The sequence below is a fragment of the Pristiophorus japonicus genome, chromosome 13, assembly GCF_044704955.1.
Source record: "Pristiophorus japonicus isolate sPriJap1 chromosome 13, sPriJap1.hap1, whole genome shotgun sequence".
NCBI classification, from domain to species: Eukaryota; Metazoa; Chordata; class Chondrichthyes; family Pristiophoridae; genus Pristiophorus; species Pristiophorus japonicus.
In genome coordinates this window covers 18,401,869-18,427,923 of record NC_091989.1, presented here as the reverse complement: position 1 = coordinate 18,427,923, position 26,055 = coordinate 18,401,869, and the positions used below count along the sequence as shown (strand labels likewise).

Here is a 26,055-nt window from a genome sequence, read left to right as displayed (position 1 = left end):
GGATTTGAATAAAGGAGCAGGGTGGTCTTACTGCAGTTGTACAGGGCCTTGATGCGACCTCACCTGTATTATTGTGTTCAGTTTTGGTCTCCTAGTCTGAGGAAGTACGTTCTTGCTATTGAGGGAGTGCAGCGAAGGTTCACCAGACTGATTCCAGGGATGGCTGGGCTGTCATATGAAGAGAGGCTGGATCAACTGGGCCTTTATACACTGGAGTTTAGAAGGATGAGAGGGGATCTCATAGAAACATATAAAATTCTGACGGGACTGGACAGGTTAGATGCGGGAAGAATGTTCTCGATGTTGGGGAAGTCCAAAACCAGGGGACATAGTCTTAGGATAAGGGGTAGGCCATTTAGGACTGAGATGAGGAGAAACTTCTTCACTCAGAGTTGTTGACCTGTGGAATTCCCTACCGCAGAGATTTGTTGATGCCAGTTCATTGGATATATTCAAGAGGGAGTTAGATATGGCCCTTACGGTTAAGGGGATCAAGGGGTATGGAGAGAAAGCAGGAAAGGGGTACTGAAGGAATGATCAGCCATGATCTTATTGAATGGCGGTGCAGGCTCGAAGGGCCGAATGGCCTACTCCTGCACCTATTTTCTATGTTTCCATGTTTCAGTCCTGGCAGTAAAATAAAAGATTATTCAAAATAATGTGGTCTGTTGAATATCTGATTGCACACAAGGAAGGTTAAATGCAGTAGTATATCAGAGTAAATACTGATTGTGTGTTGACATTGATTATTGGGAAGAAACAATTCTGTAAGAGTAAATAGAATTAGCAAATCATTGCTGAAAGAAATAAAGTTACATAGGAGCAGGTGTGGTTTAGACCTTTTTGCACATCAAGCTTGCTCCATCAGTTTGTTGCCATGGCAGCGCACTCTATCTCAATTCCCTGCTTTTCCCTCCGTCCCTTCATACTTTTACTTTCAGATAAGATGTTAGGATGAAGTCTCGTCTGCCTGCTCAGTTGCATGTCAATTTCCCATGGCACTATTCAATTTAGAGTAGGAAATTCTCCTGGTGTCTTGTTGAACATTCCTCCCTCAAACCAACACCACCAACAAAACAAAATAACTGCTCATTCAGACCTTCATTTTCTTTTGTGGGACCTTTACTGGCAGTCCTAATTGCCTGCATTTCAATAGTGACCACTTCAAAAGTAATTCATTGGCTTAAAGCACTTTGGGAAGTCATGGGTAAGAAAAAGGCACTGTATAAATGAAAGATCTTTCTATACTTCCGAAGTACTTATATATATTTTAAACACCTCAATTGACATTGTGCCAATGTGTTGCACATTTTTGTATGAAGAAGTATCTCCTGAATTTGCTTTTAACCACCTCAATCCCTTGTTCAGGATTCCTTAACAAGAGAGAGTAGTTTCTTAAGTACCCTGTCAATTCCCTTCATTTTAAACATCTTGGTGAGATCACCCCTTAACCTCCTCATATTACTCAAATTTACCAAAATTCATTCTCCCTACGTCATTGATTTCATCCTGGTGAATTATCACCGGTCTTTCTCCAAAGCCAGTATATCTATCCTGAAGTGGGGCTCCCAAAGCTGTACATACTAACCCACAATATTTTGTTTTAATTGTCCTGTTCTTTTTAGGGCTGATGATTTGGCACAGCAATGACTCCCAAAACAAATCCAACAAATTTCTGTACTTGATGTGTGCAGTGTGATTTTCTGCCCGAGTACCATTGCAGAGTTCTGGAAGCAGGGTGTAAGTTGGTTTCTGAATGATGACATAAGAACATAAGAAATAGGAACAGGAGTAGGCCATACTACCCCTCGAGCCTGCTCCGCCATTCATTAAGATCATGGCTGATCTGATCATGAACTCGGCTCCACTTCCCTGCCTGCTCCCCATAACCCCTTATCCACTTATCGCTCAAGAAACTGTCTATTTCTGTCTTAAACTTATTCAATGTCCCAGCTTCCACAGCTCTGTGAGGCAGTACATTCCACACATTTACAACCCTCTGAGGGAAGAAATTCCTCCTCATCACTGTTTTAAATGGGTGGCCCCTTATTCTAAGATCATGCCCTCTAGTTCTAGTCTTCCCCCATCAGTGGAAACATCCTCTTTGCATCCACCTTGTCAAGCCCCCTCATAATCTTATACATTTCGATAAGATCACCTCTCATTCTTCTGAATTCCATTGAGTAGAGGCCCAACCTACTCAACCTTTCCTCATAAGTCAACCCCCTCATCCCCGGAATCAACCTAGTGAACCTTCACTGAACTGCCTCCACAGCAAGTATATCCTTTCGTAAATATGGAAACCAAAACTGCATGCAGTATTCCAGGTGTGGCCTCACCAATACCTTGTATAGTTGTAGCAAGACTTCCCTGCTTTTAAACTCCATCCCCTTTGCAACCAAGATACCATTGGCCTTCCTAAGCACTTGCTGTACCTGCATACTATCCTTTTGTGTTTCATGCACAAGTCATGACAAAAGACATGTTCTAGTTTTTTTTTAATTTCCTCATTTTTTTACATTCCCTTGCATAATGCACCATTCCCTACATGAAGTATAAAAACAGAAGAAAGCATGAAATAAGAATAGGCCATTCTGCCCATCAAACCTGCAGCTTCTGCAGACCTATAGCAATGTACCCTTCCTCCTACAATCTGCAGGCTTTTAAAATCAAAGCGAATGGGCTGGCAAACTGTGGCTTGTGTTGCTCTATAGCAGCAGCATTGTATACCAGAGTGGTCTAGGGTAGCTCTCACTTTTCTCTTTCTCCACCTTATCCCTGCCCTGCTGAGATATGCAACAAACACAAGAAAAATTGGAGATAATAAAAGGCCAGTCAGCCCAATGAAGGTCACCCCTATCTCTGCCATCACACCAGGCAAATTTATTTAAATTTACTTTTCACTAAATTCCATTTATGTCCCATGGTCCTACTTCCCAATCCATAGCACATAAGGTCGTGTACTTTTCTCCTGTAAAAGGATGTGGAGCACTGTTCACATGGCAATCAACTTAATGAGAACTATAAAAAGATTTATCAGGTGAATCTATTCTGTTGAAATGTGTTATCTTAATGGAAACATAAAGAGTACAGTAGATATGCCCAGGCTGCAGAAGAGTACATTCCTGGAAAATCAAAAACTTGGTTGAAAACGACATCAAACCTTTGATACTCATTTCTTTTGTTGTTTTTGGATCTTCCTTTCCTTCCTCACTTCAGAGTCTGCTGGGCAAAGGAGGTTAAAACAACCTGCCATCACATCAAAAAGCCCTCATCATGAATTTCAACAACGGAACATCTTTCAGGAGCAATCAAAGAAACTCGGCTAAGCATCGGGACAATATGGGAAAGAGGAAACAAAAGGCCATTGTCACCACGGCAACAGCAGCAGCAAGCACCCTAATTTAATCAGTGGGGATATGTTCAGCAGTGTTGTGAATGCCTTAACAACCTGTCAAGCTTATAGTCCTACCAGGGAAATATTCAGCTTTTCTGTAGTTGTTCTGACCTATGACATTCAATGGAATATTTTTGTTTTGTTTAATATGAGGCCTTTGAAACATTCTAACAATTATGCGATTAAATCTGTCTTTCAAAAATCAAATTGAAGCAGACTTGTCCTAAGCTGTGTGATTCTGGTAATGTGTGTCTGGGCATTTGATATACAAAATGCCTTGTTATTTTGAGTGTACATATTTCATAGTGCAATTCAATAGCTTTTTATTTCTAAAAGCCCCTTGGTGATCAGCATGCCACACACTGCTTGGACATTGTGATTTCATTTGAGCTGAACTCGCATGAGTCCATGATACATTGAGCTAGGTCTGAACTGTTAAAATCACTGTTCAAATCAAGAATACCCTTCAGCGTGCCTGCCCCCTGGACTAATGTCTTGTGAAAAGAGGTAACCAACTGATCCGGTCCCAGATCACCACCAGTGGTCTATTGATCATCCTCGAACAGTGAATTCACACAAGTTTAGCATCTGTGCAAAGCTGTTTTGGCTTCACACTAACACTACATTTGTGGATAGTAAATTGGAATCATGGCCTGAACTGACTGCAAAGTGGAGTGGAGTGGAGGGACTCTACTCCTCCAGGGAATCTCACTTCACTCCGCTGCGATGCCGGGTTGGGTCCTGGCTACAGGGCTCAGGCTGCATTTACCCTAAACCCCGCAGTGTCGGTGTGAAACAGAACTGTTTTGTACTAACCCTGCAGCGATGGTGTGAATGCACCCGAGGAGGTGCAGGACACTCCCATTCAGCTTTCCTTCCTTCCCAGCTATGCACACAACAGGCTGTGGCCGATGTGGCTTATTTTAGACCTGTGCAGCGTGAAAGAGAGACAGTTGAGTGCTCCCAGCACCCACACAGTTTTTATTTCTTTCATGGTTTGGAATTTCCAAGACAATTGCACACTATGTTGGGGAATATGCTTCTCCCTCCCAACATTTTTTTTTCTCGCTCATCCTCTTCTGCTTCTCTCTCGGTCTTTTTCCTTTTAGAGGAGAGGTGGTGGGTAGGTGGTGTGGTGTGCAGAGCTGTCGTATCTCAGTGACATAACCAGTGTTGTTAGAACGCCACCTAAATGGTGTTACAGGGAGATGTAATTGGTGTCAGCATTTTTACACTGGAATTCCCATAGGAAATGTTTGCACTGTAGTTTTCAGTGAAGCACCTGGCCTGCCTAAGGATTTTAATATATGTTGTAGATTTTTTTTACCTAAATGGACTTACCTCAGAAACTTGGTTGGCCTTTCAAGAAGAGACAACTGAAATAGGGAAGAGCTGCAGCAGACATCAAAGGAGCAGGGCCAGCGATAGGGGTGGATCAGGTCTGGAGGAAAATACATGTTGATGTTCTAATTTGGCCAGTGTTCTTTTACTCCTCAGTAACTTCAGGCAATTGCAAAGTAACTGACTCCAGACTAGTTGGTGAGTTGATCTTTCCGATATTGTATTGGATCCAAGTTTGTAATTGTCACTCAGTTCAGTGTCTGATGTTTATTGTCAAAAAAAAAATCAGATTTCACCGCTTAAGCACAAATGAAGCAAAACTCCATTTGGTTCACAGCTATTGAACCTGTCAGAAACCGGAATTTCTGATCAAGATTTGGGGCTCGTCTTTGACGTCGTCGGGCCAATTTTCTTGCCCTCAGCCCCTGAATGCAGCAACTGTTAAAAGACAAAAAAGAAAGACTTGCATTTATATAGCACCTTTCACGACCTCTGAATGTCCCAAAGTGCTTTACAGAAAATGAAGTCACAGTTATAATGTAGGAAACACAGCAGCCAATTTGCACACTGCACACTGCACACTCCCACCTACAGCAATGTGATAATGACCAGATAATTTGTTTTAGTGATGTTGATTGAAAGATAAATATCGATTGGCCAGGACACCAGGGAGAACTCACCTGCTCATCTTCAAAATAGTGCCATGGGATCTTTTACGTCCGCTTGAGGGGGCAAGCATGGCCTCGGTTTAAGATCCCATCGGCACGTCTGACAATGCAGCAAATCTTCAGTACTGCACTGAAGTGTCAGCGAGGGTTTTGTGCTCAAGTATCTGGGGTGGAACTCAAATCCAAAAGCAACAACTTGCCTTTAACATAATAATACGTCCCAAGGCACTTCAGAGCGTTACCGGGAAAAAATGACTGAGCCACATATCAGGGCACATGACCTAAAGCTTGGTCAAAGAGGTAGGTTTTAAGGAGCATCTTAAAGGTAGAGAAAAAAAGTGGAGGGGTTTAGGGAGGGAATTTCAAAGCTTGGGGCCTAGGCAACTGAAGGCACGACTGCCAATGGAGGAGCGATTAAAATCAACGATGCGCAAGACGCCAGATTTGGAGGAGTACAGAGATCTGAAAGTTTCTTAAACGATAAGGGGTTGTGGGGAGCGGGCGGGGAAGTGGAGCTGAGTCCATGATCAGATCAGCCATGATCTTATTAAATGTTGAAGTAGGCCGTATGGCCTACTCCTGCTCCTATTTCTTATGTTCAAAGGGTTGTCGAGGTGGAGGAGGTTACAGAGATAGGGACGAGGCCATGGAGAGATTTGGAAATAAGGACGAGAATTTTAAAATTGAGGCATTGCCAGACCAGGAGCCAGTGTAGGTCTCTGGGCACAGGAGTGACGGATGAACGGGACTTGGTGCGAGTTAGGATGCGGGCAGCAGAGTTTTGGATGAGTTCAAGTTTACCAAAGTTGCGAATGGTTTTGTTCAGCCTCAGACATTTGCCAGTGAGGGGGATGGAATCGGTGGCTGGGGAACAGATTTTTTGTGGCGGGGATGAAAGACATTGGCTTTGGTCTTCTGAATATTTAGTGTAAGAAATTTCTGCTCACCCTAGTACTGGTTGTCAAACAAGCAGTATGGCAAATTAGAGACAATGGAGGGGTCGGGAGAGGTGGTGATGAGATAGAGCTGAGTGTAGTCAGCGTACATGTGGAACTTGACGTGATTTCGGATGTTATCGTCGAGCGACAGCACGTAGAGCATGGGAGGGGCCCAAGACTCGATCCTTGGGGGAGTCCAGAGGTAACGGTACGGGTGTGGGAAAAGACGTGTCTGAGGAAGATGGTGTGGTCAACCGTGTCGAAGGCTGCAGACAGGTCGCGGAGGGATAATTTACCATTGTCGCAATAACACAGGGTGTCATTTGTGATTTTGTTAACCTAATTCAAGGAGTGCTACCAACTGAGCCAGAGCTGACACTGTACAGTGGTTAACAGATTTGGAAAACAGGGAGGGGCCAGTAAAACTGGGGTCTATGCAGTTTATGTGCATGGTGTTCATTTCCCAGGGACGGACGAAGAAAGTTGCTCCCTGAAACATTCTAATCCGCAAATGATACAACTACAATGTTATAACACCACCTCCCTTTCTGGCTGACCTTGATGCTGGGTCCATGTCATTCCGAAAATATGCCCAGATAAATAGGTGGACAAAGTTACTAGGTGCTAACCAGTGGCCAGATGTTTGATGGCCAGAAAGAAGAGTCATTCAAGAGCCGTTTGTGGTCCCCTTATTTTTTTTTCTGCTGGCACTTAAGTTCTCATGAACCTTTTGTGCCAACAGTTTTCATTTGTTTGTATTTTATTGTCCCCCCAACACCATTCCTGGCACTGATGGGTTTCCCGGTGGAAACCGCCATATCTGATGTATTCGGAAGAAGAGAAAAGGATGCCAGGCGGGTCAAGTTGCACGTCAGCTACCCTGTGCCCACCTCCCTTGATGAACATACTGTATTTTGTCTGATGATTGCTGCATGCAGGGACTGCAACTCTGATGTTACGTTGTGACAGTAGGCCCGATGGCACGGATGCATTCAAAGGCCTGACTAACTTGTGCTGGATGGCTCTTCAGAGCACCCAATCCCAGCACACCTGCTTTACATGTTATTGCATGAGAAAAAGGCATGCCGGGCTGATCATCAGCCATCAAAGCCTGATTAGTTGCATCCCCCACGCTGCCACCAACAATATTTTCAAGTATTGTCGCAGCTTCCTGGCAACAATTGTCGGGAGGTATCTTCAAGATCTGGGTCAGCGGAAAGCCAGATGCACAGCTGTGTCATTTCTTGGTGCCAATATGCACCATGGAGTTGCACATTTACGCTGATGACACCCAGCAATATCTCACTATCACTTCACTTGACCCCTCCACGGACTCTTAAGTTGTCAGACTGCTTGTCCGACCTCCAGTTCTGGATGAGCAGCAATTTTCTCCAATTGACTGTTGGGAAGATCGAAGCCATTGCTTTCGGTCCTCGCCACAAACTCCGTTCCCTAGACATTGACTCCATCCCTCTCCCTAACTCCTGTCTGAGGCTGAATCAGACTGTTCGCAACCTTGGTGGCATATTTGACTCTGAAATGAGCTTCTGATCACATATCCGCAGCATAACTAAGACCGCCTATGTCCACCTCCGTAGCATCACCCATCTCCGCCCTTGCCTCAGCTCATCCGCTACTGAAGCCCTCATCCATGCCTTTGTTACCTCTAGCTGACTATTCCAACGCACTCCTGACTGGTCTCCTACATTCTACCCTTCGCAAACTGGAGGTAATCCAAAACCCGGCTGTCTGTGTCCTAACTCGCACTAAGTCCCACTCACCCATCACCACTGTGCTCGCTGACTTACATTGGCTTCCGCTTAAGCAAAGCCTCGATTTCAAAATTCTCATCCTTATTTTCAAACCCCTCCATAGCCTTGCCCCTCTCTATCTCTGTAATCTCCTCCAGCCCCACAACCCATCGAGATGTCTGCACTCTTCTCATTCTGTCCTCCTGAGCATCCCTGATTGTAATCGCTCAACCATTGGTGGCCGTGCCTTCTGTTGTCTCGGCCCCAAGCTCTGGAACTCCCTCCCTAAACCTCTCCCATCTCTCTACCTCTCTTTCCTCCTTCAAGACGCTCCTTAAAACCTTCCTCTTTGACCAAGCTTTTGGTCACCAGCGCTAATTTCTACTTGTGTCACATTTCTACTTGTGTCACATTTTTAGCGCATAATACTGCTGTGAAACACCTTGGAACGTTTCACTATGTTAAAGGCGCTAAATAAATACAAGTTGTTGATAAGGTAGTCACTGTACAAAGTCAGTTTGCTTCCAACCCCTCCGAAGTTTGTTGCAATGAGCATCTATGAGGATGGTGCGATGGCATGGCACAGAGTGGAATCCATTTTTCAACCACTGCGTGCAGCACCATCAAGCAGTGGGGTCCGATGCTGGGCTGCTCGGAAGCTTGCCTGCAGTCATGGGGTTTCCTTTCCATGTATTTTTGTCACTCATTTCTTATTGCCCTGGCCTTTCTGCCTCGGCAAAGGGTGTGAAAGATGTCTTTTTTGTACCTTTCTAAAGGGTTTCACAGTTCCTGTCACCCTATTGTGACACTTTTGATTACCCACTTTACTTCAAAATTTTGCTTACAGTTGTACTCCATTTTCTGCTCCCACCAGTAGTATGGTTCCTACATCTTCGCAAATCTGCAAATAATTATCATCGGCAGTACCTCGACCGACGATGACTTGCTGCCACGCCAAAAAGGGATGAGTTCACAGTTTTTCAATGAAGAACTTAATATGCCAGGGACTAAACTACATCTTGAAGGGTGGAAGATGCCTGTGCGTGGATTTTTTTAACGTGTGGTGGCCGTTGCACACCAGCCACCACACGGGCTTGACAGAGCTAGGTCTTGGTGCAGTGGCAAGGATTAACCAAGACGACTGGAGACCAGCTCTGCTGCACGGGCCTAGTGCGCACAAATATCGCAGGGTGAGCTGGCCCGTGCTGCCCCTGGGCCTTGCCTCTTCTGGGCCCGAACTCATGCCTCTCCTGAATCACATCCCTCTACATTCTCTCGCCGCTCCTCCGCCCCGACCTCGCTGCTCCTGCTGTACCTGCCCGCACTGCAATCAGTGACCTGGATTTGGGTGACGTCAAATCCAGTAGCCCTCTTCGCAGCCGTCGCCCTTCTGCAGCAGCACGCGCTGCTCCCTGCAGTGGCATGCCACCACACGCTGCACCCTCTAATGGCCCTGGCCTGCTGATGGTCTTGCAGGCCGGGACCGTGCCAATTAGAGGAAAATAATTATACAAATTGACTGATCTAGGAAATTTGATTGCTATTAGCGCTTTTATCATTCTGGCGGGATCAGCCCCAGTCTGTAACTATCGAAACATGATTTACACACGTTTTTGGTCATCTGCCATAATTTATGTGGCTCGGTGTCAAATTTTTGTCTTATAACACACCTGTGAAGAGCCTTGTAATGTTTTACTATGCTAAAGACGCTATATAAATACAAGTTATTGTTTTGTTGTAAAACCAGTTTCCTCATCCCAGAATCAGGGAAGCATAAAAATATAAGTGCAGGATTCTGCCACTGGGATAAGAAAAGCTGATAGCTCTTACGATAAGCCAATGGTGCACCCCCAGCATTTTCTGTAGTTTACAAGTTTATAGTTTTCCTTTTATCTCAATTTTCAGTTCCCATGTGAGCAGCAAAGAGCCATCCTAATGGGCAACAGCAAAATACAAGCACATTAAAATAAAGCTTTGAAAAGTGGGCGTAAAATAAATGAATCCTAGCCATCTACTACCACTGCTCGCAAAACTGTGCAAGGGCTTTCAAGTAAAGGTCTTTAAGTTGGTCGGAGCCCCTAGCTGTGATTCCTCGTGGCTTAGTCTGCAGCAATCACTTTGCCCTAAACCTATGCATTGGTTACAAATTGTGTTAATTTCTTTGACCTTACGCTACAGTTTATTTAAATGGCAGACCTTTTTTTTAATAGGATTTGTGCCAACTTTATGACCGCACTAACAGATGTTAGCACCCATTCGAAATATTAATTGGTAAACCATGATCAAGTTGTTGTATGGCAGCAGTTGCCCCAGTCAAAGTTTATGGCACTGTCGTGCTCAACAACACATCATGCATGGAGTTTTAATGTGCTATAAAATTACAGTATCACAGATGATCATTTTAAGTGCAGTATTGCATTCAAACACCCTATTGCAAATGAAAATGAGATTCAGCCTCGATAAACCAGCAAATTGCAAAATCGCACTATCCCTCAGACTAAAGACTTGCACTGTGACTTAGATTGCAGTGTATGTCTGCAACCGAAGGGCCAGTGTGGTTTCAAATGTTTGGATATATTTTTATGTAAGGAATCTCATTTTTTTCCCTAACCTGGTTGGCTTCAACTTTTCTCCCACCCCATACCTCTCGACTCATCTCTTTTAATTGGGAGAAGTAGCAGTGCTGTGTAAAACTTCCCAGTCACCAAAAACTGCATGACTTTCCAGTGCTATAGAAAGCTGCACACTCACCCCCAAACTCCAACCTTTTAACACATTTCAGGTTGAGAGCTTTGGCCCATCTTGACTTCTGGCTAGCTGGAAAGAAAAGCAGAAAATGCTCGGATTACATAGGATATAACAGCACAGAAACAAGCCCTTCAGCCCAACCAGTCCATGCTCCACTTGAGCCGCCTCTCGTCTTTCCTCATCTAACTCTATCAGCATAACCCTCAATTCCCTTCTCCCTCATGTGCTTGTCTAGCCTCCCCTTAAATGCATCTACACGATTCGATTCAATGATGACTGGAAAGAAAGTGGAACATTTTTGGAGCAAATGATGGTTTACTCAGTGCCTTACTGTCATTTAAAGCGCCATATGGTTTCTGAATTTGAAAACAACATTGGAAAAGTAAGTACCATGTGGTAGTGAGTTCCACATTCTGTGCAGGAGGCATTCAGCAGGTCAGGCAGCATCTGTGCACAGAACAGAGAAGTTAACATTTTAGGTGTAACTCCTTCTCAGAACATTGATGTACTGCTTGCTGATAGTTGCCAGCATTTTCTAATTTTGTTTCCGATTTCCAGTTTTTAAAAAATGTTCTGGTTAGCCAGAGTGGCAGGTGCAGTCGAGTGTCGGACCTTTGAGTAACCGAGTGGGTGGTTCATGGTTGGTCTAACCTCCATCCCAGCCAAAGCATTGGATATTGGCAGGATAAAGTGGAGCTGACTCCAACTGAAAATTATGTGCATTTCGTTTTAAGGGTAGGAGCTCTCTATTCAAGGCCTGCAACCAACAGTGCTGTGTTGTGCGCTGGTAATTTAGAGCCTTATTATTAATTTGAAGTAACTGAACTTAAATTTGCTTGTCAACCTGTTTCACGAGAAATAATTTGACATTTGGCTTAGCAATGATTCCTTTTCCCCTTCCCCCCCACCGCCCCCCTCCCCGCACACAGTTGTAAAGTCAGTCAGTTACCCCGTCAGGATGCTGATATTCGCTGCCTCGGCTCACACAAGAAAAATGGCCACTTGGAAGAGGTACTGGGAGGCTACTAAAGGTACTTTTATGTTTGATCGCTGCAATCGGTGGCAAACAGCCCTGACTTTGTCTAGTTGCAGCGGGATCCACTTTCTGCTGGGTCTGCAGCTGCTTCTGCTCAGCAACTAATGGAGGACAGCACCAGGCGGACACATAACGGGAGAGCGCTGTTCCCCTGAGCTAACAGTGCAATGTAAGATCCTCTTAATCCTACCTGTGGAACCGTGTTCCCGCACTGCTTTTCAGGACAGTAAGTTTGAAGAGCCAAAATTGGCAATTTAAAAGAAAAACAAAAGAAACCTGCTTTCTGTTTTTTATTAAAAATATAAACCTCCAGTTGCAAGTTGGGATTTTAACTCTTAATTGTTTTGCTGGTTTGTCCTTGTGGATGAAGTTAAAGTTTTCCGACCTTGTGTGTGACTGTGTTGACTGGAATGATTGGTGTCTGGAAGGCTGATGAAGAATTGATTACACTTGGATCCTTTCTCCATTTCAGCAAGGTGTCAGTCAGTAACCCCAGTCATTCGAGTCAGGATCTCCATATAGTGAAATGTTTGTGCAATAAACAAGATTGCATTCTATAAAGGTCCCACTGTGGTGCAGTGATGACTCTTAAGTTCTTTTGTACAGTATTCTTGAAGCTTGATGTCGTCAGGCCATTTTGAGCCCCATATCTTCAATCTTCAGTTGCTGCATCTGATGAAGCTCCAAGATAAATGCACTCAGCTCCATCGAAAAAAAACTTCAACAGCATTGCAGATCAGGTGTGTTGTTATCCTACAATTACCAGTTTGAGCTCGGTACCTCCTTAGAGCGCCATGAGTTAAACTGCTGGATCAGGTTACCCTGTGGCCTGGGAAATTGCAGCTCACACATATACAGTTCTCATTAGTTGGTTAAAAATTTCATGTTAACAAAAGACAACTGAGACTTTGCTAAATTTAGTAAAATTAAAATGAAGTTTTAAGAAAGGTGATCTTGCATCACTTGTCTGTGATTTGGGCAAGTTTCACATCCTAGTTATATAAGTAGCCTCAATACGAGCACAGAAATAATTGAATATGCACCTCCGGACCTCCCACGAGGTTACCCAATGGTAAGTCAGATAATTTGCTGTGTTGTGAGGACCAAGAATCATTGAAAATAGGTGCAGGAGTAGGCCATTCAGCCCTTTGAGTCTGCACCACCATTCAATAAGATCATGGCTGATCATTCACCTCAGTACCCCTTTCCTGCTTTCTCTCCATATCCCTTGATCCCTTTAGCCATAAGGGCCATATCTAACTCCCTCTTGAATATATCCAACGAACTGGCATCAACAACTCTCTGTGGTAGGGAATTCCACAGGTGAACAACTCTGAGTGAAGAAGTTTCTCCTCAGCTCAGTCCTAAATGGCTTACTCCTTATCCTTAGACTATGTCCCCTGGTTCTGGACTTCCCCAACATCGGCAACATTCTTCCTGCATCTAGCCTGAACAGTCCCTTCAGAATTTTATATGTTTCTATGAGATCCCCTCTCATCCTCCTAAACTCCAGTGAATAAAGGCCCAGTTGATCCAGCCTCTCCTCATATGTCAGTCCAGCCATCCCAGGAATCAGTCTGGTGAACCTTTGCTGCACTCCCTCAATAGCAAAAACATCCTTCCTCAGATTAGGAGACCAAAACTGAACACAATATTCCAGGTGAGGCCTCACCAAGGCCCTGTACAACGGCAGTAAGACCTCCCTGCTCCTATACTCAAAACCCCTAGCTATGAAGGCCAACATACCATTTGCCGCCTTCACCGTTTGCTGTACCTGCATGATAACTTTCAATGACTGATGTACCATGACACCCAGGTCTCATTGCACCTCCCCTTTTCCTAATCTGCCGCCATTCAGATAATCTGCCTTCGTGTTTTTGCCCCCAAAGTGGATAACCTCACATTTATCCACATTGTACTGTATCTGCCATGCATTTGCCTAACCTGTCCAAGTCACCCTGCAGCCTCCTAGCGTACTCCTTGCAGCTCACACCGCCACCCAGTTTAGTGTCATCTGCAAACTTGGAGATATTATACTCAATTCCTTCATCCAAATCATTAATGTATATTGTAAATAGCTGGGGTCCCAGCACTGAGTCCTGCGGCACCCCACTAGTCACTGCCTGCCATTCTGAAAAGGACCCGTTTATCCCGACTCTCTGCTTCCTGTCTGCCAGCCAGTTCTCTATTCCCGTCAGTACATTACCCCCAATACCATGTGCTTTAATTTTGCACACCAATCTCTTGTGTGGGATCTTGTCAAAAGCCTTTTGAAAGTCCAAATACACCACATCCACTGGTTCTCCCTTGTCCACTCTGCTAGTTACATCCTCAAAAATTTCCAGAAGATTTGTCAAGCATGATTTCCCTTTCATAAATCCATGCTGACTTGGACCGATCCTGTCACTACCATCGTATACCATGTAATACAAAATGTATTATTCTGCTGCTCTGACAAAGCTGTGCTCTTTTAACAACTCAAATTCTAGTTAACGTTAAGTACATATTAGGTGATGAGGGTTTAATTGTTTTTCAGGCTGCAGCTCACAACTTTGGTATTTATTTTTTGAAAGTGTTTCAGTAAGAACATAAGAAATAGGAGCAGTAGTAGGCCATCTGGCCCCTTGAGCCTGCTCTGCCATTCAATACAATCATGGCTAATCTGATCATGGACTCAGCTCCACTTCCCTGCCCGCTCCCCATAATCTCAGAGGCTACAGATATTCTGGCTCCTGTTAAATGATCGCCTTTGGTTCTTTATACTTTTCATTTTGAAGTGTGATTGAAATTTGAGTGCGACACTTTCAATATGACCATCAGAGAGTGCATTTCTATTATGTATATAGAATTTATAAAGCAAGCTTTATTGCATTGCAAATTGTACAGTATGAATTTGGCTTACTGTTGAGTTGACTCAACTGGTAGCACTTTAACTCTTGTTCCACAGGTTTGGGTTCAATGCCCACAAAGTGGGCCCAAATTTCCCCAACCCCTTTTTCCGATGTACTCTCCAGAGATGAGCCAACCTTTGTGTGCTCAAAACTGTGGCAAAAAACTTGCTAACGATTCTGGCCGCTCTGCTGTGTGTCCTGGATCCTGGTGTGGTGTTTCTCGTGGAGTGGGGGGCGGAGCTACAGACCTGCACCGAAAACCATGCCTGCAGCTGCGCGCATGTGCAGTAGCTCCTCACCCTCCTAGCGTGTCCTGCAGGCTGTGAGCCGGACCCGATGCTCGCCACCTCTATCCCTGGCCGAAGGGACAACCCAGTGTTTGCTGCCCCTATCCCTGGCCGAGTGGCCTGCCGCACAGGTCGGCCGGTGCCTTCCCACGCTGAGGGCTACAAGAAACAGGTTGGTGCGGGGGAGACCTTTGGGGGGGAAGGGAGGGGGGGGTAGAAGAGTTTTGATTAGGGGGGTGGAGTGGGGGGGGAAGGAGGAGAGTTTCTTTCAATGATTTAGAAAAAGTCTCTGCAAATGGCACAATGCAACTGGCTGTTAAGAGGTGAGAATGACCAGAGAAAACTTTCCTTCGGTTTGGTCTCTCAATACCAGCAAATATCTGGGTCGTGGCTTTTGTTTTGGTAGTAATCATGACTTAGGTCCATTTTTTTTTTAAACCCACCAATTCTTAGTGAACAACTGCATGGATACCCGTAGATACCCTGTTGGGAACATTCCATCAGCACCCACGGGTGCCTTATTGGGGAGTAACTGCATGGGCACCCTCAGGTACCTTGCGCAAGTGACCATCGCTCATAGCCCTGTTAGCAAAATATTTGATTCATAAATGGTTTTATGAAACCCTTTGTCTTCTGATATAAATGATATTAAAAAGTGGATATTTTATGAAGCTTTATATAGTGGAGTGGTGTAAATTATGCAAAAGTTACAGTCCAAGATCTGTATTAGTTGTTAAGGTGTGTAGTACTTTGCAAGGTCCTCTCCGCTTCCCTTTCCCCTCTATCTCTGGCTACCTGCGCTGATTTCTTAACTCTCTGCTTTCTGTGCGGCCACAAGTGGCTACAAACGTTGGCCTAAGTTAGTTTGGAGCAACTATTAGCTATCCAAACTGGCTTAAATGGCCAAAACGGCTAGTAATGCCCCCTTTTGGGAAAAAAAAACTAAACTAAAAAAAAATCCCAACTAACTCACTTACACTGGCGCAAATTAAATGTGCAGAATGGGGATTTTTAAGATACTCCAGAAAAATCAAGTTGCTCCCAAAAAAACGGACCTACTCCTGGGCAAATTTGGGTCCTAGGATTTGAGCACATAATCTCGGTTGACACTCCAGTCCAGCATTAGAGGTTCTGTCCTTTAGATATAAAACTGAAGTCCTGGTCAAGTGGATGTTAAAAGCTATAATCGGAAGACATATGGGTTGGTACACTAGAGAGACAAAAATGTTAATCGGCCAAAATATCTTCTTCATTTGAACTTATGATATTTTTTTCATCAGTACTGTGTGGATGAGAAAAACTTGTTAAATTATATGCACTTATGTGGTTTGAATGTTGACCCACCAGAAAGTGGATTGATGCTATCCCAACTTCCACTTCACTTCAGACCCTTGCAGCTGATGGGATGAAGAGATGTTCAACCCATTGGTTCAGGCGAGATTCAAATCCAAATTCCAGAGGTTAAAAGGCCACGTGCAAATTAATCATGCCACTCAAACTTTATTGTTTGACATTCTGGATTGCTAGTGTGCCAAACGTTTATAAGAGCTAATACTTTAGAAGTCTAAATACCTTCATAATTACTGTACATGATGCACACAGCTCTAATCTGCAGCATTTTAATCACCTAAATTAAGAATTGTAATTAACAGCTCCAACATTCCCCTGGAAAAAAGCCATTGTGCAAATTCCACAACATCTAAATATATTAACTACTGAGCTCTGCATTAATTACTGCATGTAAATTATGAGTTTTCCTACTTTGTGTCCTGACATCTGTACTATAACAACAACAACTTGCACTTGTGTAGCACCTTTCGTGTGGAAAACGTCCTAATGCGCTTCACAGGAGCATAGTAAGACAAAAATTGACAACGAGCCCAAAGGAGGAGATGTTGGGACAGGTGACCAAAAGCTTGGTCACAGAGGTAAGTTTTAAAGGGGGTCTTAAATGAGGAGAGAGAGGTGGAGAGATGGGGGGTTTTAGGGAGGAAATTCAAGAATTTATAGCCGAGACAGCCACGGCCGCCGATGGCATGGTGAAGAAAGCAGGGGATGCACAAGGTTCCAGAATTGGAGGAATGCCAAGTTCTTGGAGGATTGTAGGGCGGGAGGAGAGATAGGGAGAGACAAGGCCATGGAGGGATTTAAACACAAGGACGAGAATTTTTAAGTTGATGTGTTGGCAGACCGTAAGCCAACGTAGGTCATCGAGCACAGGAATGATGGGTGAGCTGGACTTCGAATATGGGCCACACTGTTTTGGATGAGCTCAAGTTTATGGAGGTTAGAAGTTGGGAGGCCATCCAGGAGAGCATTGGATTAATCAAGTCTGGAGGCAACTAAAGCATGGATGAGGGTTTCAGCAATAGATAAGCTGAGTCAGGAGTGGACGTGAGCGAGGTACAGAGGTGGAAGTAGGAGATCTTTGTGATGCAGAAGATTATGGGGTCGAAAGCTCAGGGTCAAATCGGGCGAGGTTGTGAACAGTCTGGTTCAGCCTAAGACAGTGGCCAAGGAAGGGGTTGGAATCGCTACAAGGGAACAGAGTTTGTGGAAGGGGCTGAAGCCAATGCCCAATGTTTAATTGGAGTAACTTACAGCTCATTCAGGACAGGATGTTGGCCAAGCAGTGTGACAACACAGAGGCAGTGGAGGTGTCGAGAGAGGTGGTGGTGAGGTACAGCTTGGGTGTCATCGGCGTACATATGGAACCTGATGTCATGACTTCGAGGAGGTTCCCGAGGGACAGCAGGTAGATGAGAAATAGGAGGCAGGAAAAGATAGATCCTTTCAGGACTACAGAGGTAGTGATGGGGTGGTGGGAAGAGAAGCCATTGCAGGATGTTCTCAAGCTATGACTGGATAGGTAAGAGTGGAACTAGGCAAGGGCAGTCCCGCTCAATTGGACAATGGAGGAGAGGCGTTGGAAGAGGATGGTCAACGATGTGAAATGCTGCAGAGTGGTTGAGAAGGGACAGTGCACCATGGTCACGAGGATGTCATTTATGACTTTGATTCGGGCAGTTTCAGTGCTGTAGCAGGGGTGGAAACCTGATTGGAGAGATTCAAACATGAAGCTGCGGGAAGGATGGGCATAGATTTGGAAGGCAACATGGTCAAGAACCTTAGTGAGGAAAGGGTGTTTGGAGATGGGGCGGAGGTTGCAAGGATAGCAGCATCAAGGTGGGCTTTTTGAGGAGGGGGTGATGATGGCAGATTTAGATGAGTGGAGGACAGTACCTGAGGTGAGGAAAGCATTTGCAATATCAGCTGACATAGGGGCCGGGAAGGATTTTGGACTTTTTGATGGGGACATTTGGTGACTGCTCTTAAGGAGGACTAAGTAAGGCCGATGGAGCAGGAACTGTCAGAGTGACGCTTGACCAGGAACCACGAGATGGATAAAGTGATGGACTCAAACCTCTGGATTGACAGCGTGAATATCTGGTAAAAGAGCATAAATTGGTTAAAAGTATGAACAGCCAATGAAGGATAACTCCTATGCAGCCAATACAAAATTACAGATGGACTCATTTAGGATCGATAGCCGACCGAAGAATGGATCCATTGTATCGAAACAGCAATGAAGCAAAGGACTATGGTAACTTGACCGAAATCAGCGAGAAAGTTTACTGGGGAAGTTGCAATGAGAGAAAACGTGTTGCAGGCTAACTTCTGATTTGCTGTTTTCTTCAAGGACAAAGCTTGTTCAAAACCTGCTGCACCTTTCAAGGACAAGGGACAGATAAGCCGAGAATAACAAAGTCAGAGGCTTTGCTGAACCGTGAAAAATAAAAGGAAAACAAGTCTATATATGGTCATTCTGTCCAGCAACCGACTCAGAGATAAAACAAGCAAGCTGTGACAGTCATTTTCAGAAGATGACTTGCAGCATTTAAAGAAGAACTCATCGACAAAGTATTAACCAGAAAGAGGATTTGATCACTTTGTTTCGAGTTGTATTCCCCAGAGTAAGGTTGTATGGCATCTTTATCTGGAAAACTGTCGTGTTTTCATGTCAATAAAATTATTTCGTGTGTAAAACCACCAGTCTCGTTTGATTCTATCTTTCCAGCCTGGAATGGAAAGGCGATAAACCCTACAGGTGATCAGCTTAGTGGGAATAGGGTCAAGAGAATAGAAAACAACAACTTCACAGGGCACTCCAAGAATATTATGTGATAATTTAACACCGAGCCACACAATTAGAAATTAGTGCAGGGCACCAAAAGCTTAGTCAAAGAGGTATGTTTTAAGGAGCGTCTTGAAGGAAGAAAGAGAGGGGGGAAGGTTTAGGCAGGGAATTCCAGAACTTGGGGCCGAGGAAACAGAAAGCATGGTTGAGTGATTATAATCAGGGATGCTCAGGAGGGCAGAATTAGAGGAGCGCAGACATCTTGGGGTGGCGGGGGGAGTGGGGTGGTGTTGTGGGGCTGGAGGAGATTACAGAGATAGGGAGGGGCGAGACCATGGAAGGATTTGAAAATAAGGATGAGAATTCTGAAATCGAGGCAGGTTTCATGGACAAGTTGAGTTCTAAGAGGGGAGATTGGAGAAATATGTGAGTTCATGGCTAGGGCAGGAAGGAACGTTGGCTTAGTGGGAAAGGGGAAGGGAGGGATGTGGCAGAGGCAGCTGAATTCTCAATCTTCGTGACAAAGAAATCAATGAGGTCCTCGCACCGATACAAAAGCAAAATACTGCGGATGCTGGAATCTGAAATAAAAACAGAAAATGCTGGCCTGAGGGTGCACCACTTCTTCCTCGAGCAGAGGCCCAACCAGTCCCCATCCATCAGCACCCTCCTCCCCCTGGCTGAACTTGTTCTCACATTGAACAATTTCTCCTTTGACTCTACTCACTTCCTCCAAATTAAAGGTGTTGCTATGGGAACCCGCGTGGGTCCTAGCTATGCCTGCCTTTTCATGGGATATGTGGAACATTCTTTGTTCCAGTCCTACTCGGGTCCCCTCCCTCACCTCTTTTTCCGATACATTGATGTCTATTGGTGCCGTTTCCTGCTCTCACCCTGAACTAGAAAATTCCATTCACTTTGCATCCAATTTCCACCCTACCCTCACCTTCACATGGTTCATCTCTGAAGCTTCCCTTCCCTTCCTCGACTTCTGTCTCCATTTCTGGGGATAGGTTTTTGACCAGTGTCCACTATAAGCCCACTGACTCCCACAGCTACCTGGGCTACACTTCCGCCCACATTGCATCCTGTAAGGACTTCATTCCATTCTCCCAGTTTCTCCGTCTCTGTCACATCTGCTCTAACGACACAACCTTTCACACTAGCGCTTCTGATATGTCTTTTTCCTCAACCGAGGATTCCCCTCCGTCGTGGTTAACATGGCCCATGACCGTGTCCGTTCTATTTCCTGCACTTCTGCTCTCACCCTTTCTCCTTCCTCTCAGAACCACGATAGGGTTCCCCTTGTCCTCACCTTTTACCCCACCAGCCTCCACGTTCAACAGAACATCCAGTGTGATCCCACCACCAATCACATCTTCCCCTCCCCTCCCCTCTCAGCATTCTGAAGGGACCGCTCCCTCCGCAACACCCTGGTCCATTCAGCAGTCACCCCCAGCACCCCTCCCCTTCCCACAGCACCTTTCCGTGCAAGTGCAGGAGATGCAACACCTGCCCTTTTACCTCCTCCCTTCCCACTGTCCAGGGCCCCAAATACTCCTTCCAGGTGAAGCAGCGATTTACTTGTACTACTTTCAATTTAGTATATAGTATTCATTGCTCACACGATGTGGTCTCCTCGACATTGGGGAGATCAAATGTAGATCGGATGACAGCTTTACAGTTCGTTCGTGACTCCAAGCTTCCGGTCACCTGTCACTTTAATTCTCGGCTCCACTCCCACTCTGACACCTCTGTCCTCTGCCTCCTCCACTGTTCCAATGCAAGCTCGATGAACAGCACCTCATCTTTTGTTTAGGCACTTTACAGCCTTCTGGACTCAACATTGAGTTCAATAATTTCAGACAATAACCTCTGCCCATATTTTTTTTCCCTTTCCTCCCTTTTTTACGAAACGCCCCCCCCCCCCTTCTCATTCTCTTTCCCAAGGCAGCCGGTGGACGTTCCATCATTCACACCCCATCTAGACTCCTCTTTTCTTTCCTAACTTGTGCTATTACTATCTCATTATTATCCCTTTTGTCTTTTAAATCACTCCTGCCTTCCACCCTATCACAGACCTCCCCTTTTGTTCTTTCCTCCCCTCCCTCTTTCAATGCCCCTCCAAGCGAGCCCCAGGTGGGCAGAGGAAACGTTACAAGGACACCCGCAAAGCCTCCCTGATAAAGTGCAACATCCCCACCGGCACCTGAGAATCCCTGGCCCAAGACCGCCCTAAGTGGAGGAAGAGCATCGGGGAGGGCACTGAGCACCTCGAGTCTCGTCGCCAAGAGCATGCATAAATCAAGCGCAGGCAGCGGAAGAAGCGTGCGGCAAACCAGTCCCACCCACCCCTTCCCTCAACGACTGTCCCACCTGTGACAGACTGTAATTCCTGTATTGGACTGTACAGTCACCTGAGAACTCACTTTTAGAGTGGAAGCAAGTCTTCCTCGGTTCCAAGGGACTGCCTATGATGATGATGATGACTTTAAGAATTTGTTACATCTCAGACTTTTCCAGATGCTGCCTGACCCGCTGAGATTTCCAGCATTTTCTGTTTTTATACTTGATGGAGGTGAGGGTGGAAGGGGGCAGGGGAGACGGGTAGATAGTGAACGAGAGAAGCCAGGGGTTATCTTTGCATTCCAGGATGATCCTGGAGTAATGAGCAGTTTTAGCAGAGGAGAGCAAGGCCCGATAGTGTTTGATGTTCAGCCAGATTTGACGATGAATGGCTCAAGCAGTGGTGCGCGATATACGTTCCAGTCTGCGCCTCTTGCAGTTAATATATTTAATCGATTTCAAAATTCTGATCCTTGTTTACAAATCATTCCATGGCCTTGCCCCACCCTAACTCTAATCTTTTTCAGCCTCACAACCCTATAAGATGTCTGCGCTCCTCAAATTCTGCCCTCGTGAACATCCCTCATTAGAACTGCTCAACCATCGGTGGCCGTGCCTTCAGCTGTTTGGGTCCTAAGCTCTGGAACTCCCTCCCTAAATCTCTCCACTTCTTTAACCAAGCTTTTGGTCATCTGCCTTAATTTCTTCTTTTGTGGCTCGGTGTCAAATTTATCTGTTTTGCCTTGTAACACTGCTGTGAAGCGCCTTGGGACGTTTTACTGTGTTAAAGGTGCTATATAAATAAAAGTTATTATTTATTATTATTAATGCAATAACGATGGGGGCTGTACCAGGGATACTGACCAGAGTGGGAGAGATTAAGGGTAGACTGGGGACAAGGGCAGGTGTGATTGAGTAGATCAACAGCTGCCGAAGTATCGTGGCGAATGGAAGGCCACAGGCTAAGTGTCATTGCAAATGATTTGGGGATGATTTTTCCAGGAGCAAGTGGGGTGGGAAGGTAGAAGGGGGTTCTGAGTGGTGCAGGACACAAGGAAGTGATCAGGGATGGCCTTTTCTGCGATTGAAACCATGGGAATTGAGAGGCCATGGAAATGGGTAACGGGGCGAGAGGTTGCAGGAGGGCAATGATCTCAGAGGACCGATGGCAACGTGAGTTGGAATGGAGTATAAAATCACCAAGGTTGTAGCGGGACAAATCACGGTGAGATTTACTGATCAGGACCACACCACCACCACAGTGGTTTGGGTGGGGCTGGTGTAGGAGAGCATCGCCATGCGGGGAGGCTTCAGTAAGAAGAAAGGTGTTACCGTCTATGAGCCAGATTTCTGTCAAGGTCACGATGTCGAGCCGGTCATCCACAATAATGTTCTGGATGGTAAGGGCCTCGTTCGCAAGTGAACGGATATTCTAGAGGGAGGTGCGAAGAGAGGCGGTAATTTTAATCATTCTGAAGGATAACATGGGCCATAGGGTGATGGGGATGATGGACATTAGTGACGTTTGCCCCAGATGAACAAAGAGAAACATTTGCCTCAGATTGAAGGATGAGAGACTTTCTACCCAGGTTAATGTGGAGATATCATTTCTGGAGCAGTAGGAGGAGCAGTACAGCAGAATGAATTACCAAGTGGGGTGGAAATTAGATTGGTCGGGCGCAGAGTCCTCGGGCCTGGAGCAGAACTGGATCCTGGCAGTGCCATCGGGCTGAAAAACAAGCTACAAGTCAGAAAGATGAACGGGTGTTTGGGAGTGAGGTTCACGGAGAACTGTTGGTGTCAGTTAAGTTTCAATTTAAGCTTCAGATTATAATTTTTAAACTGTTTACATTGTTTCTGCCTATGGCAGGAGAACTCAGCGGAGATTCTCCCTCGTAAAATATAAATGCTCGGAACTGCCACTGCAGTTACAGAGTGTAGGTCCGATCTCATTTGGAATATTGTGTTAAGTAACCCACCTTAGGAAGGATATACTGGTCTTGGAAGCAGCTTAATATCTGAAATGAAGGAGCTTAATAGTGATGAGAAACTGGGTAAACTGAGAATGACGTGAGTATCACGTGTAGTGAGTTGGTCTTACAGCAGGTGAAGGGTCCACAGCCAGATAGGGAATGGAAGACCAGCAGGAAGAGCAGTGCAAGGAAGGTAGTGCAGGGGTCCCCTGCGGTCATCCCCCTGCAAAACAGATACACCGCTTTGAGTACTGTTGAGGGGGATGACTCATCAGGGGAGGGCAACAGCAGCCAAGTTCATGGCACCGTGGCTGGCTTTGTTGTACAGGAGGGCATGAAAAAGAGTGGGAGAGCGATAGTGATAGGGGATTCGATTGTAAGGGAAATAGATAGGCGTTTCTGCGGCCGCAGCCGAGACTCCAGGATGGTATGTTGCCTCCCTGGTGCAAGGGTCAAGGATGTCTCGGAGTGGGTGCAGGACATTCTGAAAAGAGAGGGTGATCAGCCAGTTGTCGTGGTGCACATTGGTACCAACGATATAGGTTAAAAAAAAAAAAAAGGGGATGAGGTCCTACGAGACGAATTTAAGGAGCTAGAAGCTAAATTAAAACGTAGGACCTCAAAAGTAATAATCTCAGGATTGCTACCAGTGCCACGTGCTAGTCAGAGTAGGAATCGCAGGATAGCTCAGATGAATACGTGGCTTGAGCAGTGGTGCAGCAGGGAGGGATTCAAATTCCTGGGGCATTGGAACCGGTTCTGGGGGAGGTGGGACCAGTGCAAACCGGACAGTCTGCACCTGGGCAGGACCGGAACCAATGTCCTAGGGGGAGTGTTTGTTCGTGCTGTTGGGGAGGAGTTAAACTAATATGGCAGGGGAATGGAAACCAATGCAGGGAGACAGAGGGAAAGAAAAAGGAGACAAAAGCAAAAGACAGAAAGGAGAATAGTAAAAGTGGAGGGCAGAGAAACCCAAGGCAAAAAACAAAAAGGGCCACTGAATATAAAGGAGCAGCAGGATGGGTCAAAACTAAAAATCATGGTTTAAAAACTAGTATTAAAAAACACTATCTAAAAGCACGCAGCATTCGAAATAAAGTAAATGAGTTGACAGCACAAATCATTACAAATGGGTATGATTTGGTGGCCATTACAGAAATGCGGTTGCAAGGTGGCCAAGACTGGGAATTAAACATACAGAGGTACCTGACGATTCGGAAATGTCGACAAGAAGGGAAAGGAGGTGGGGTAGCTCTGTTAATAAAGGATGATATCAGGGCAGTTGTGAGAGACGATATTGGCTCTAATGAACAAAATGTTGAATCAGTGTGGGTGGAGATTAGAGATAGTAAGGGGAAAAAGTCACTGGTCGGTATAGTTTTTAGGCCCCCAAATAATAACTTCTCGGTGGGGCGGGCAATAATCAAGGGAATAATGGAGGCATGTGAAAAAGGAACAGCAGTAATCATGGGGGATTTTAACCTACATATCGATTGGTCAACTCAAATCGCACGGGGTAGCCTGGAGGAGGAATTCATAGAATGCATACGCGATTGTTTCTTAGAACACTATGTTACAGAACCTATAAGGGAGCAAGCTACCTTAGATCTGGTCCTGTGTAATGAGACAGAAATAATAAATGATCTCCTAGATCCTCTCGGAATGAGTGATCACAGTATGGTTGAATTTGTAATACAGATTGAGGGTGAGGACGTAGTGTCTCAAACGAGTGTACTATGCTTAAAGGGGATTATAGTGGGATGAGGGCAGAGTTGGCTAAAGTAGACTGGGAACACAGACTAAACGGTGGCACAATTGAGGAACAGTGGAGGACTTTTAAGGAGCTCTTTCATGGTTCTCAACAAAAATATATTCCAGTGAAAAAGAAGGGCGGTAAGAGAAGAGATAACCAGCCGTAGATAACCAAGGAAATAAAGGAGAGTATCAAATTAAAAACCAATGTGAATAAGGTGGCCAAGGTTAGTGGGAAAATAGAAGATTGGGAAAATTTTAAACGACAGCAAAGAATGACTAAGAAAGCAATAAAGAAAGGAAAGATAGATTACGAAAGTAAACTTGCGCAAAACATAAAAACGGATAGTAAAAGCTTTTACAGATATATAAAACGGAAAAGAGTGACTAAAGTAAATGTTGGTCCCTTAGAAGATGAGAAGGGGGATTTAATAATGGGAAATGTGGAAATGGCTGAGACCTTAAACAATTATTTTGCTTCGGTCTTCACAGTGGAAGACACAAAAATCATGCCAAAAATTGCTGGTCACAGGAATGTGGGAAGGGAGGATTGAGACAATCACTATCACTAGGGGGGTAGTACTGGACAGGCTAATGGGACTCGAGGTAGACAAGTCCCCTGGTCCTGATGAAATGCATCCCAGGGTATTAAAAGAGATGGCGGAAGTTATAGCAGATGCATTCGTTATAATCTACCAACATTCTCTGGACTCTGGGGAGGTACCAGCGGATTGGAAAGCAGCTAATGTAACGCCTCTGTTTAAAAAAGGGGGCAGACAAAAGGCAGGT

The 26,055-nt window shown here is 45.1% G+C and overlaps 1 protein-coding gene across 1 annotated transcript in view; it reads left to right on the top strand.

Annotated features, from left to right (window-relative positions):
• Nucleotides 1–3,604, top strand: part of chchd3a (coiled-coil-helix-coiled-coil-helix domain containing 3a) — a 334,738-nt gene extending 331,134 nt beyond the window's left edge. The window contains exon 10 of the mRNA XM_070897189.1: nt 3,220–3,604. Coding sequence (XP_070753290.1) covers nt 3,220–3,243 — 24 coding nt within the window. The 3' untranslated portion in view covers nt 3,244–3,604. The remainder of the gene's footprint in view (nt 1–3,219) is intronic.
• The last annotated feature ends 22,451 nt before the right edge of the window (nt 3,605–26,055 follow it).